The sequence below is a fragment of the Pseudopodoces humilis genome, chromosome 5 (assembly GCF_049639895.1).
Source record: "Pseudopodoces humilis isolate 2021_Gansu_Grassland_sample_001 chromosome 5, ASM4963989v1, whole genome shotgun sequence".
NCBI classification, from domain to species: domain Eukaryota; kingdom Metazoa; phylum Chordata; class Aves; order Passeriformes; family Paridae; genus Pseudopodoces; species Pseudopodoces humilis.
In genome coordinates, this window is record NC_142204.1 from 13,176,511 (window position 1) to 13,189,891 (window position 13,381).

At 40.0% G+C, this 13,381-nt stretch overlaps 1 protein-coding gene across 5 annotated transcripts in view; it reads left to right on the plus strand.

Annotated features, from left to right (window-relative positions):
* Window positions 1-522: 522 nt before the first annotated feature.
* The window catches only part of LOC102105705 (inositol 1,4,5-triphosphate receptor associated 2), a 36,817-nt gene continuing 23,958 nt past the window's right edge, over window positions 523-13,381 (plus strand). For 4 of the 5 annotated variants that reach the window (XM_088055350.1, XM_088055348.1, XM_014262363.2 and 1 more), the window contains exons 1-14: window positions 523-626; window positions 2,283-2,889; window positions 3,719-3,829; window positions 4,610-4,790; window positions 4,997-5,073; window positions 5,153-5,231; window positions 6,175-6,333; window positions 7,514-7,631; window positions 7,941-7,991; window positions 9,059-9,136; window positions 9,684-9,740; window positions 11,563-11,622; window positions 11,703-11,767; window positions 11,853-11,949. In XM_088055350.1, the coding sequence (XP_087911476.1) occupies window positions 2,304-2,889; window positions 3,719-3,829; window positions 4,610-4,790; window positions 4,997-5,073; window positions 5,153-5,231; window positions 6,175-6,333; window positions 7,514-7,631; window positions 7,941-7,991; window positions 9,059-9,136; window positions 9,684-9,740; window positions 11,563-11,622; window positions 11,703-11,767; window positions 11,853-11,949 (1,719 nt within the window). In that variant the 5' untranslated portion in view covers window positions 523-626; window positions 2,283-2,303. Of the gene's footprint in view, window positions 627-2,110; window positions 2,154-2,282; window positions 2,890-3,718; window positions 3,830-4,609; window positions 4,791-4,996; window positions 5,074-5,152; window positions 5,232-6,174; window positions 6,334-7,513; window positions 7,632-7,940; window positions 7,992-9,058; window positions 9,137-9,683; window positions 9,741-11,562; window positions 11,623-11,702; window positions 11,768-11,852; window positions 11,950-13,381 lie in introns of those variants that run through there. The other variant, XM_088055349.1, reaches the window with a different exon arrangement.

A 13,381-nucleotide genomic window follows, 5' to 3' on the forward strand; every position in this document is an offset into this window, starting at 1 on the left:
TAACCAAGGGCAGAGCTGACAGCTAACAGAGATACTATTTAATACACTATCAGCTCAAGAGACTTCAACACTTCCTTCCTTTCAAAAGTGGTGAGAGTGATGAAAAGTATACAGTTTCCAGATTCCCTGTTCTAACTCTCAGAAATTAGCAGAGATCTGCTCCTGCTTGAAATTTTGCTATAGGTGGGAAAAGCAGGAAGTGCTCACTGCTGATAGAAGTGAGAAACATCCCAGGTACCAGAGTTTTGACACAGCAATAACCTATATCACAATGTTCCTTGCTGTTTTAAACAATAGTGAGAAGAGCAGGGAGACTTCAAGTTGCACTGAAATTATGGGCAATAAATTTAACAGCTGCAGGAGAGATGTGAGGGAAAAAAGTAAAAAGGCCAGGAAGCAGGAAGCTGATGTTTGATCAGAACCTGGTTGCAGGGGGTGGTCCCTCTCAGCTGAGGGCTGAGTGGCAACAACTGTACCTTGTAAAGCTGATTTTCCAGCAGAAGAGCCCTCTGCTCATTTAAACCCTGAAGTTCAGTCAGCTTCTACTCCTCAGAGGAACGGCTAAAATAGCTGTGCTGTCTCCTTTAGAGAAGGAAAATAGTTTGTTTTTTTTTCTACGTGCTAGTGTAAGTATAAGGTCTTGGGCTGTGTTTTTGTTGTTTATTTTGGTTAGGTTAATGGCATGTTACAGAAAAAAAAAAAAACAAATGTCCTCTAATAGAGTGTTACTTATATCTGCTTGGAGGCTCTTGTGCACTTATAGTATAATCCTAAACCTAATTGCAGTGGTATTTATATTTTAATTTAAAGGTAACTTATTTATATCTTTACAGATAATACACCTGTAATTATGCATCTCTAATATAGATGTCTTCCACTTCCTGGTATATACTTGAGAATTAAGTCTTTTAAGAAATATAGTTAAAAGTAGTCACTTCTTTAAAATTGCTCTGAACTTCTTTGTATTTTTTTTTATTTTTAAGTATTCATGTGGCTAAGGACATGTTCATTAGAGTAAATATTACTTCTCGTAGAAACATTAGAAAAATAAGCTTAGTTTCACATGAACAGAGGCAAGATCTCTAAGTTGCTGCCACGCAAGCAGCTTGTAATAAACCAGTTTAAATGCAGCACTTAGTATTTATGTTTATTTCAGTCTAGATTAATAATTACTTATATATAATTTTATTCCTTGCTTCAAAAGGTTATACAAGTGTTAAGTGCTAGTGAGGCCTGCTGCTGTTTTGGGGAAAAGACATTAATTTTTCTACATAATAAATCACTTGAAATCTGATTCTTGGGAACTTCACCTAGCTTCATTTGGTACATTATTGTTATTTAATACTATAGCTCCATAATCTCAATGTCACTTCCAATGGGATCTGTTTCCCCTCTTGTTTCTTCCCAATGACAAGCATTCAGCCAAGCTGGCAATGCCTGTTCTGGAGCTCTGCCCTGGGTCTGCTGAGGGCATCCCTCAGTAAGCATTCTTGCTGCTGGTGTTTCAGCAGATGCTGCTTTGGTGGGTTACAAAGCTGTGGGTGAAGCCCCCATTGTCCCTTGGAAGCTCCCAGCTGATCAGGTTGCAATGTGCAGGGTAGACATGGAAACCTCACTGGGAATGAGGATTTATCCCTGCAAAATGGACCTCCTGTGCCTTAGTCACATGCAAATATGCTTATCTTGTAGGAAATATCTTTTTAAATGTTGCCTGGGAGAACAGTTAATGAAAATAGACACAGGTTGAGGTGTCTCTGTAGGGCATATTTCTTGTGTAATTCCCAATGTGGCATCATGACAGCTGTGGCTGGTTAGTACAAGAAACACTGGATTCTGGAGTTTTTTGTTCTTGTAGGCTCACAGAAATGCTGCAACTCTTGTTGGTCTCACTTTTTCTGCCTCACTCCAGCCATCCTCAGTACAATTAAAGTGCTTCCTTTAAATTAAAAAGTCCTCTACTGATTTGCAGGGTATTCCTCAGGTTTTTTTTTTCCTTCTCCCTCACTTTCCTGCCGTAGTTATGGTATTTTAGAATTAGCAGTGAGATTTTAGGAAGTATTTCTGTCTTTCTTCCCCAACTTTTCCACATCAACCTCTAGTTCCCTGGAAAACAAAATGTCCTGGCTGAAGGTTTCTGTTACAGCTCACAGCTGGTAAGTGGAACAGGGGTTTTCAAACCCCTGAATGCCAAAGCTCCAAATTGTCTGCTGAATGGAAAAACTGGCATAAGTATGTGTGTGTTGATCACCCTGACTCTCGTATCTTGTGCGTATTCTTTCCAGATATTTGGCAAGAGAAGTGAGATGGTGAAGCCTTTTGAACGTGGAGCTAAGAAACGGCACCACAACCCAGTGGACAGCATCTGCAGGAAGATCAAATCCATCCAAATGATGGACCAAGTCTCCAACCCGGCTTTGCAGATACCAAAATTCCAGTCCCAGAGCTTCGACAGCCCACAGAGCAGCACAAAAAAAAATCTGGAAGAATTACTGAAAGGGAGAACCTGCAGAAGTCAGGAGAGTACTTGTTTATCCTTGGTCAGCCCTGACAGAGACAGCATTTTCTCTGCAAACTTGCCTTGTCCTGGGGCCACCTCTGGCTCCTACTCTGCAGAAGCCACCCTTCCAATCCTTAAAAGCAGTGAGCGATCCAGCAGCTCGTGGATGCCTCCATATCCCATGGAGAATTCTTCTCCATACTGCTTTGGGCCCAGGGAGGCCAGTGCTCAGAACAAACAGTGTGCTTTAGCAAATGCTGAACCTAAAGATGTGCAGCCCGAACAGAAGTATCTGACATCAAGTCCAAATTATTTCTTCACATCTGAAAAAAATCCAGAAAGTGCTGTGGTCCAACCTCCTATGCCGAAGACGTTTCTTTCAAGTGAAAGAGGTAAAAATCCTGAAGAAAAATACCCCCTCATTCATAATCCTAGACATCTGAACATTCAGCCTGTGTTGATGACATTTATTTACCAGTTAAACTTATAACAACACATTTTAGTAGTGCTCAAATGTTAGAAGACTGCAAAAAGAGCTGAGGCAAATCTTAAATTTTCTCTAAAAAGTATTAATATCAGTGTAAAAAGTGAGGCATTGATAAGGCAAAAACTTTTTCATATTTGCTAATTCATTTTTGGTTTAAGAGATAAAGGTGTTTTAAACAGTTTGAGACTGAGACTACTCTTTGGCTAGTACTATAGTACGGTTTTTAATAGCCAAGTTTTATTTGGCTCTTAATTTAGCCTATGTATTGTCTATCAGACAGTTTTTAAAGATGCAGGAGTCTGGATGTTGCTCTTAGTTTGGTTTTTTTGTGGTTTTGAGGGGTTTTTTTGTATGTTTGTTTTGGGGATTGTTTTCTCAATAGCATAAATAGTATTAATTCTTAATAATTAAGAATACATAATTTTTTTTTGTACTCTTAATACAATATATCTGGGGGGAGGGAAGAAATACCTGGCCTCTTCAAGTGTCCCATTTCATATGTTTACTCCATAGAAAGAATAAACAAGTTTTTACAAAAATACATGTATAAAGGTAGATGCATGGAGTACTTCCCAGCTCAGAAGCTCTAGCTATGACTAGTTCCTGTTGTTTAGCAGTGAAAGCTGTTTTTAGTGGAGGGGAAGCTGGTTAGTTAGTTTTGTTGTTTCAGTCATCTGGAATGAAAGTTACCATGAGCAAATAAAGATGGGCAATAACAGATTTATCCCCCACAGGAGGGAGACAAACTCGGGGGTACAAAGCCAACAACATGTACGATGTGAGCTTGATCTGTGAAGAGGACCTGCTGACCACCATCTTCTGTGCATGTGACACCAACCACACAGGTTTGCCAGGGTTTTTTCATTGCTTTTTTGTTCTCCTCTCAACAGATTTCTATGGTTCAGATCATGTTTTGGTCCCTGAGAGATGCCAAGCTTTGAGACATGTAGGTGCCCCTATTGTGGCAGGTGAAGAATAAATGTGGAAATGCCCGTGCCTTTTTGCATGGTGCCTGACTCTTCCCCTGCTAATCTTTGCAGTGCTTTAGCACAGGAGAGAGAGAGGAGAGACAGGTTTCTAGCAGCTACCCTTATTGCAAACCGCTGTTTATTTCTTTCAGCCTTTATCCTGTGAGAAACTTGAGAAACTTCAGAGCAAGAGACAATTCCTTCCAGTTCCACCTCAGATATGACTAAAAGTGGTAGAATTGTGGAATGATTTGTGTTGGAAGGAGCTTTAAAGCCCATTCAATTTCCATCCCTCTGCTGCGGGTAGGGACACATTCCCTATCCCAGGTTGCTCACAGCCCCATCCAGCCTGGCCCTGAAAGCAAGGATTAGTACCACATGTCAACTTTTGTTCCTCTTACATTGAAGTCCACAAAACTAGTAAACTCGATTTTTACACAGAAAAAAACACGCCACTACAAAATAAATCTCAACCCAACAAAAAAGAGCTCTAACTACTTTTTTTTTTCCAAGATCACACTCTAACTACAGGAATCAGTTGCTTGTCTGCAGATCTTGAGGGCAGTTGGACTCAATGCAGTTCAGTAGTACAGCCTTTTATAGTTTTTTTATGGTGCCTTGCCAGGCTTTGGAGTTTGACCCCTGTTTCTGCTTTAGGAAAAGTGGCAGTGTCCAAGATAGTTGATTATTTGAGACAAACGACCAGCCGGGGATCAGAGGATAGTGGTCTTGAAGAGCTGTGCAACATGCTTGACCCAGAGCACAAAGATATCTCTTTGGACCTGGAAAAGTATCACACCATCATGGGAGAGTGGATTGAAGACTGTAAGAGAAAATGGTATCAGCATTTTTAATAAATCTATCTCATAAGTCTTCTGTGAAAACAGGAGATTATAAATTTCCCCTGTGTCTCTGGAAAGAAAATGGTGTTGGGACACCATGCCAACAACATTGCATTTGCCTAAAGTTTTAGAAGTGTCACAAAGCTGGTAAAGATCCCAGTTTCCTGCTGACTTTGTAACCTTTGATGCTTTTTTCTTTCAGGGAAGAAGGTGCTATTGAAGAATCATCAGCAAGCACAGAAGACCTGGAACTTCAAGCACCTAAGAACATGTCTGAAGGTGCAGAACATTTTACTCTGTTTCTGTTCAGGAAAGCTGCTTTTTCTTGTTCTATAACTAAACCCCTCACCTCTTTCAGCCAAAAAGACCCATGTCTGGATGGATGTTACATCGGGAAGCCTGGAGGCCTTTGGGGGTGATGTATCTAAAGGAGACATGTGAGTCCATTTAAGCAATTCTTTCTCAGAATAATGTATTTCTGTCTTTGAACCACTTGACAGAAGTTCCAAGAACCTTTATTGTGGAATGCTATTATTGCAGATTTTAATGCTCACCTCAGTCTGCAGGAGCTCTTGATGCTGTCAACTTCTTCATAGGTTCTGCTCAGACTTAAAATAAAACCAGTGTTTTTTACCACTGCTACCTTGGTGTTTCTGTGCCCATTTGCCTTTTTAATCTGTGGTCAGATGTTTGTCATGTCTTTCCCTGTTTAAACTGGTTCTGTGTCTCCACCAAATTCTTAGTTGTCTGACAATAAGAAGACATACTGTCCTGAAAATCTTATCTTGGGTTTTGTTTTGGGCTTTCTTATGATAGGCAGTTTGTTGAGGGTTTTTTTTGTAGTACTAGTAATGTCTGTGACTTGGACTCTGTTAATGGCAAAGCACCTAAGGAAGAGCAGAAGTATAATTGGCAGTTTATGCCTAGTCAGAAATCCAACATCTGCTCTGTAATGCTTCCCTATAATTTCTCAGGATCTCAAAAGAATGATCCTCATTCAAGTTTTGGTTGAAAGCATAAAGTGGGGGTTGTCCTGGGGGAAAAGAAAGGACACAAATTGCAGAGTGAATACAGAGGCATTGTTAGTGGCCCATGGGGGTGACTTGCAAAATGTTAAAGCACTCTCATGCAGACATCCAGCTGTGGCACTTTCTGACAGCAAATTCAATTGTAGGGAGCAGAAAAAGTGCTTAAAACCAAAACTTTTGTGCCTATAAAACTGGAGAATTGACTTGGAGATGCTCTCCTATATCTGTGTAGAACAAATGACTGGACACTGCAGCATCACAAGCTCTGCTCTCCTCTCACCTCTAATCAGTGCAGTAGGGTGTTTTAAAGTCTGAAGTAGATGAAATCACCTTTCTCACCCTTTCCTGGCAGGGAGACCTCTGACTTGATAACCTGTGTTGCGGACCTGCAGTACAACAACCAGAAGCTGCAGGAGGAGAACAACAAACTGAAGCTCACCATAGAAGCTGTGGATGAGGCCAACAGCAAGCTCCTGGTAGATAATGAGCATCTACATCAAAAATTAAAAAGGTGGGGGACCCTGATGGCACCAGGCCTACCATGGACAGAGCTTTGATTTTCCAGTCTTGCTTTCATGCTGTTCTCCTCACCATTGCTTTTGTCACAGTGGCTTTCTTGGCTTTATGCAGTATCTGTAAGGTTTAACCCTCCTGCCTGATGTTCTGCTCCGTCCTTCCTGGTTCTTATAAAATCATTCATCACGGAGTCGGGTTCCTGCAGCATGTGGTGGTGTGGGTGCACACAGGAAGAATCTCAGGCTAAGGCAAACAAACAAAACAACAACATTAAAATAAAAAGCCTAATATTACCAAGATAAGAGCCAAGCACTGGAAGGCTTCCAATCCTAGACCACATTCTTGTTGCCAAGCAGAGGAGAAATGAGTGTCTAAAAGCTGTTTTGCTACTCATTTGATGGACTGAGGTGAGTTATGTCACTTGTACAGCCTTTCTGTAGCCTGAGGAGACATCAGTGCCATGAGTACAAGCCCATTTTTCATTCTGTTGATCTGGCCTAATTAATTACACAGTGATATGGTTTGGTCAGCTGCCAAGCTGTTCCCAGGGTTTTCAGGGGAGATTAAGGCAGGAGTTCTGCAGGAAAGCTGGCATGGGACATGTGCCCTTACGTGGGACCACATGCTCTGGGACCCTCTGCAGGATCAAGATAGCTTGGAAAAGGGCCTTGCCTGTTGCTTTACTACATGGTTTGGGGTTTATCAGATGAGGGTAAGAAAATGCTACAGAGCTCATCGTTGAATATTCAGCTGAAATGGTTTACCCTACTGTAAACCATGGAGTGTTGTAAAGATAGATTTGTGCTCAGGTAACATGATATATTTAACTGTGTATAGTGGTTTAGGTTTTCCAATTTGAGTTTCCCAGCTGATGCACTGAATAAAAGAAAATCAAGCTAAATTTTTACCATAGCTTTGTTTGCATCCACCTGTCTTGGATGGGGTTTCATCCCTCACTGTAAGAGTGGAAAGGGATTACAAATAGGAAGTAGAACCATGAGCTTTTGCTTCCTGGACAGAAATGATGGGCTTAAACTTGATTGTTGCTCTTCTGTTAAGTGTCTGTGCCAAAAAATAAGTCCCTGGTGGCTTCTAAAAATACCCTATTTCCAGCCTATCTAAACAATCAGCATTAACTGGCTAAAGTTTCTCTGGATTTGCTTCCCCCTGTGCAGTATCCAGCACTCTGTGTTGAAGGCCAAATCCCTGGAAGAAGAGCTAGAGGAAGCAAGAAGCAACCTGAACCTGTCAGAAGAGAAGAGAGAGCAGATTCTTTGTCAGAACAAACAGCTGGTAGGTGCTCTCCCTTCCTGTTTCCCTTTCACAGCACCTCACACCTTGCTGTAACAGTGGTGTGGCTGCTCAGGCTGTTGAAAATCAGAAGTAAGAACTGTCCTGTACCTTCAGTGGAGGCTCATGAGCTGCACCAGCCTCAGTTCTCCCCTTTTTGTGTGCTCTCTGAAACAAAGGGATTCAACACTCTGCTCTGGATGCGTTTGTCTGTTGCTTTTTGGCTGTTGAATTTTACATGCTGAAACCACCTCTTCTGTTTTTTTTTTTTTCTATTATTTATTTTTGGTTTTTTTTATTTTTCCCTAAAAGGAAAAAGAAAATCAGTCTCTCAACATCAAAGTTACTTCTCTCCAGGAAGAGGTAAAATAAATCATGATTTGACATGTTCTTGCCTAGCTAAAATTCGCCATTAGGAAATGAAGTGTTTGTCAGACTTTGAAGCCTTGCATGCTAATTAGGTTACCAATATATCTAACATTTTAAAGGGCTGATTTTTCATAGAACTTTGTATCTTGAGGTTGCACTGTGGTTCATTGTCCACTTGCTGGGTAAGTAAGAATCTGAGGTTAGGGAAGCACAGGGACAGAGACAAACTCCTTCTCCCCCTGACCACCTTTTTTCCAAGATTTATAGGCAAATTGCATGTATTTCTGGTTCTCACAGCTATAAATACGCAAACTCTATATTGAAACAATCTCCATCCAACACTTTATCATTTCATATTCACTTCTGTTTTCCTCTCAAGATCCAGAGGAGGAATCTTGTATGGAGCTGTAACACCAAAAATACATAATAAAAATTATAAAAAATCAGTGGGTGTGGTCTCCACTAACAGATGGATCCATTGACACTGGCCAAGGACCTACAGGAGAATGCAGCTCCATTAGCAGAGTATCCCTAGGCTTGTTTTTTATACAGAGAAGAGCTGTTCATTTTTTTTAACTGCATCAGAGAAAATATTTCATAAACCAGTTTTTATCAGGTGATAAAATGTTTTGATGCCTGCTTACAGACAGTATTGACTGTTCAGGGGGAAATGGAGAAACAGGTTAAATCAAACAATAAAGAAAAGAATCACCTTAAGATCAGTCTTTCCGCCAAAGCTCCTTAGTCCAAATAGGTATTAAACCACATTTTTCTGAAAAAAATTCTTATTCTGCAGGGCTGACTTTTCTTTAGCTTTCCAGATCTGGTAGTGGTTATAAATTAACATTTTGAGGGGTTTTCTCTTTTACCAGTTCTCTGGGTGGGAAAAGAAGCAGAAGCAATTTTGGTGGGGCAAACACATGCAATGTATGTGCAAAAGTGCTGGTAGTGCTTGAGAGTAGGCAGCAGCTTGGGGGTGGAGATGTCATTTTTGCCTGGCTTCTCCAAGGAGAAACTGTCAATCTATTCAGCTGTGCCTAAACACTCTGTGTCTTGTTTAGATTATTAGGAACAGCATGGACACCAACAGGCTGCAAAAGAAGATTTTGGAGTTGTCTAAAAATGCAGCACAGCTTCAAGTAAGCATTTCAAAGCTGAGAGGAATAAAAAGTCAGCCTGGGTTTTACTTGGGTCTAGTGAAGGGGGAATTTCTGCTGCTGGAAGGCAAACAGCCCCGAACCTCTCTATGTTGAAGGACTGCAGTGAGATAGTAGTTTGAGTGTGACATCTTTCATCAAGGACGTTGCTGTCTGGAGGCTAAAAACTAGGCTGAGAAACAATCCTCAAATTCATTCTTTCCTCCAAGTTAAGCTTTTTTTGGATACCTTTCTCTCACTATTCAAGAAAATATATTAAGGTCATGCTTTGAGAGATGTTGCTGACAATATTGACCTGGGCAGGTGAGAGGAAACAAAGGTGACTAAAAGTTGAGAATGCTTTCACTCTTTGCTGGGTATAAGATCTGTACTTTGAAACAAACACCATGCAAGGTATTCAAAGACAACTTTTATTTTTCTAAGCAAGGAACACTGATATTTTTTTCCCTTCCTAGCAGGAAATGGGAACAGACTTTTATCATAGTCTGTACTAATAGCTAGGCTTAATTTTGATCTTTTTGTTCTTCAGATCCAAGCACATATCTCTGAGAGCACTGTGGTGAATAAAGAGGCAAGCCTGATCCAGGTTAGTTGCTTTTACTTCATTACTAACTAAAAACCACACAATCACAGGATAATTTGGACTGGAAGGGACCTAAATGATACCTTGTTCCAACGCCCTGCCATGGGCAGGGGCAGCTTCCACTGGCCCAGGGTCCCAGTCTGTACTGATGGGATGATTTGTAAAAAGACAAGGCAGTAGTATTCACTGTGGCACTTTTACTTCTACTCTTCTCACACTGCAGAACCTGATCCTATAAATGGCTTCAAAGTAGGCGAGCTCTACTTTAGGACCTGGTTATGAGTCAGCATAATTAAAGGTCTCAGGATTTTGCTTTTTTTTTAACACAGCCTATTAAAACAAACTTGTAAACTTCAGACAAAACGTCCAGAAAATTCTAAAGGCTACTTTGTTCAGCAGAGATCTATAGAAGGTCTTTCCATTCATGTCTTTTACTGAAATTGTTTATGTCAAACTAGAAATGGTGACTTGGAGTCCAATGGAGAAGGAAATTTGTCCATTTATTGCTGAAGTATAATTATCTAGGCTTTACTGAGGAGTGAACTTTTCTGATGTTTTTAAACATGCATTTTATACTAGAAGACAAAGATAGAAGACCATACAAATGTGCTGGCATTCTCTGGATTAATGAATTATGCAAAGAGCCTTCTATGCCAATGGAGTTTCTACTTAGCAGAACATTCTATAAATCTCCTGATAAAATATTTGACTGTTGGGCTCCCTGCAAGCTGACTGCAATTGAATTCAAATAGTAAAAGAGAACTGAACTTCAGTGTGATCCAGCTGATAACTTTGTAGCTGAGTGTTTTAATAGTTTTGGTTGGTTGTTTTTCCAGAAGCAGCTTAAGGGCACAGATTTATTAAATTCTTTTCTTAAAAATAGCTTTCACTTTCTTCTACTTGAATGATTCAAAGCTTTTGTGAGCTCTGTAGTATTTTATTTCAACAAGACTCTCTTTGTCTAGAGACTAAATGGGGATTTTGAAAGTAGACCACTAGATTACATGTGGATAAATGTGAGTGGCTGGTATAATTTTGAAGAAATTGGTATGGAAAACTGACTTGACTTGTTGGCATTGGGATAATCTGGTTCTGTAACCTCACTTTTCCTGCCTAGCTTTCTGTGCCCTTCATCTCTTTCAAAAACCTCAATGATTTTTAAAAAGAGTAGGAAGAACTCATAGAAGTGTGAGAGGACAAGAGCTCCTACTCTGAATTCCTGTTTTCTTTTATAAATTCTCTGCTGTCTGTGCAGTGTCTCTTATTGGAATGGTGTAAGCTGACTGGAGCTCATTGCTAGCTGCTAAGAAAGCAGAAGAACCAAAAAATTGGTTCTCCTACCAATTTCTCAGTCCTACCATGAGGACTGACGCTTTTTCAGCCTTTCTGTTAGGTTGTATTTAATCTACAGAGTGCTACACTCTAATAATGAAGAATAAGTAAACTCAGAACACTGCAACTTGTTCAAAGGGTCAGTTGGGATTAAAACTCATGTGAGCATGTAATAGAAACCATATTTTAAGATAAAACTAGAGCACTTCTCTCTAGTTTAGTCTGTTGGACCTAAAACCAGGTGAGTAATAAATTAAAGTATAGCACCTGGAAAAGAGGACTTGTCTCCTTAATTTCAGAATTTAGGTAGGAAAGGTCATCTGAGTGCTTTCTATTACTTAATATGCAAGGTAACTCACTGTATTATTTTAAATTCACAACTATTTTTGTCATAATCGGGCTGCTGCTCAAGCTAAATCATACATTTTACTGCTGTGATGAAGGCTCAAATATAAATTTTTTGTTGTTGTTCTTTTCTCAACAATCTCTGCAGAAGGAGCAGGACATCAAGGATCTCAAGTTAACCATTGTGGAGTGTTCCTCGATAATAGAGGTATGGGTTGGGTTTGGTTTGGCCTGTGCTGATTCCACATGGCAAAGTCAACCTCTAACCAAACCCCATGGATGTTTTAGATACTGAAGGCTGAAAGAAATAAACTGCTGGAGAACATCCAACACATGCAGCAAGAGCTGATCTCGTGAGTATTGTGGCCAAATCCCAGGAAAGGCAGTTCATTAGCAATCCAGACTGGCCTGATGCATAATTTTTCCTGCTCTTTTTAGGAATGGGTTGAGTTTCCCGTTGTGTAAATTTAACAGCAATATTCCTGAAGAGATGAATTCACTGCACTGTGAACTGGAGCTTGCACAGTCTTCTGAGGTATGAATTAAACCTTAATCTCTTCCCAGTTGTCTTGCATCATCAGAGGCAGAACAAAGCTCATTCCCTGTAGATGATTAGGGAACTCTGGAATTTGAAGCCATTAATCCTAACATGTAAGCACAGAATGAGAAGGTTGCAATATTGCTCCAAGCACCTTGGATAAAGTCCAGAGAAGATCAAATACTTGTAGATATAAAATATTAGCTCATAGTATCCTAGAATGTCCTGGATTGGAAGGAATCTTAAGGATCATTCAGTTCTAACCCTCCTCTGCTCTACAAAGTAAATCTGGAGGAGCTTGGGTCATGCATTTGGCTGGCAGAACAGACTGATGGGAGAAGGTATCAGTTTTGCAATATATAAAGGCTTTTATGCTGCAGAAACTAGCTGATAGTCTGCTTCTTGTACTGCCTACACCAGACGTGAACAATGATTTTTTTTTCAGTTGTGAAAGAGGAGACTTCTTTTTCTTTCAAGTTAAATGTAGTCAGAAAGAAAATTAAGCATTAAAATGAGCATCTTATTGGGTCCTAATCTAATGTATTGTCAAGAAACTCTGATAAGCATTGCTGATGACAAATCAAGTATATTTAAATGAATAAAATATTTATGTAAATATAGAAGATAATGCTTCAACTAAGACTTTAATCAGAATTATTTATTTATAACTACTTGTACAGTGCACTAGCTATTAAACCAATGATTTCCAAGCTAATAATTGTTAAATAGTTTATTACTCACCCATGTTGAGTGATTTGACCCATGGGCAAGTCTTCAGCTTTGAGAAGTAACTTTGAGGGGTATTCCCGCTTGAAGGAGAGATCTCCACAAACACCTTGCTAGAAGGGGTATGTCAGAAGCCCCTGACTTTAAAAAGTGGGACTGGCTTTGTATGGTATAAAGTGATTGACTGTCAGATCTTTCCAGGTTCAGCTGTGTTCTTTGTCAGGAGCTTCGCCTGCTACTTCCTCACTGGTGCCAGTTTCTGTCAGGAAACATTGTTCTTCACATCCTCAGAATTTTTAACTTGGGGATCAAGGAATCAGGCAGATCTTTGCATTATCCAACACCAACAGCAGCATGATCTCTCCCCTTACCAATCCATCACTGATAATTTTTGCAAGTATAGGGTATTGTTGAAGCTGTCTTAAACCAGTTTTGGCAAAGCATCATGATACACTTATGGCTTTGGTTCTGAATTTAAACTGAGCTATTCTGTTCCCATTTCCTTAGACAATCCATGGAATCCCATTCTTCCCTGTGTTCTGCTTTCCCTTCAGCTACAAGCTGTGCAGCAGAGATGACAGCAGAGAAATGCTGCTGAATGATTTCCGCTTATTTTTGTACGAGGTGCATTTGCAAAGAGTTCGCATATATAGCAATGACAATAAAAATGTACAAATGGACTAAAACTTCAGGCCCAGAAAGG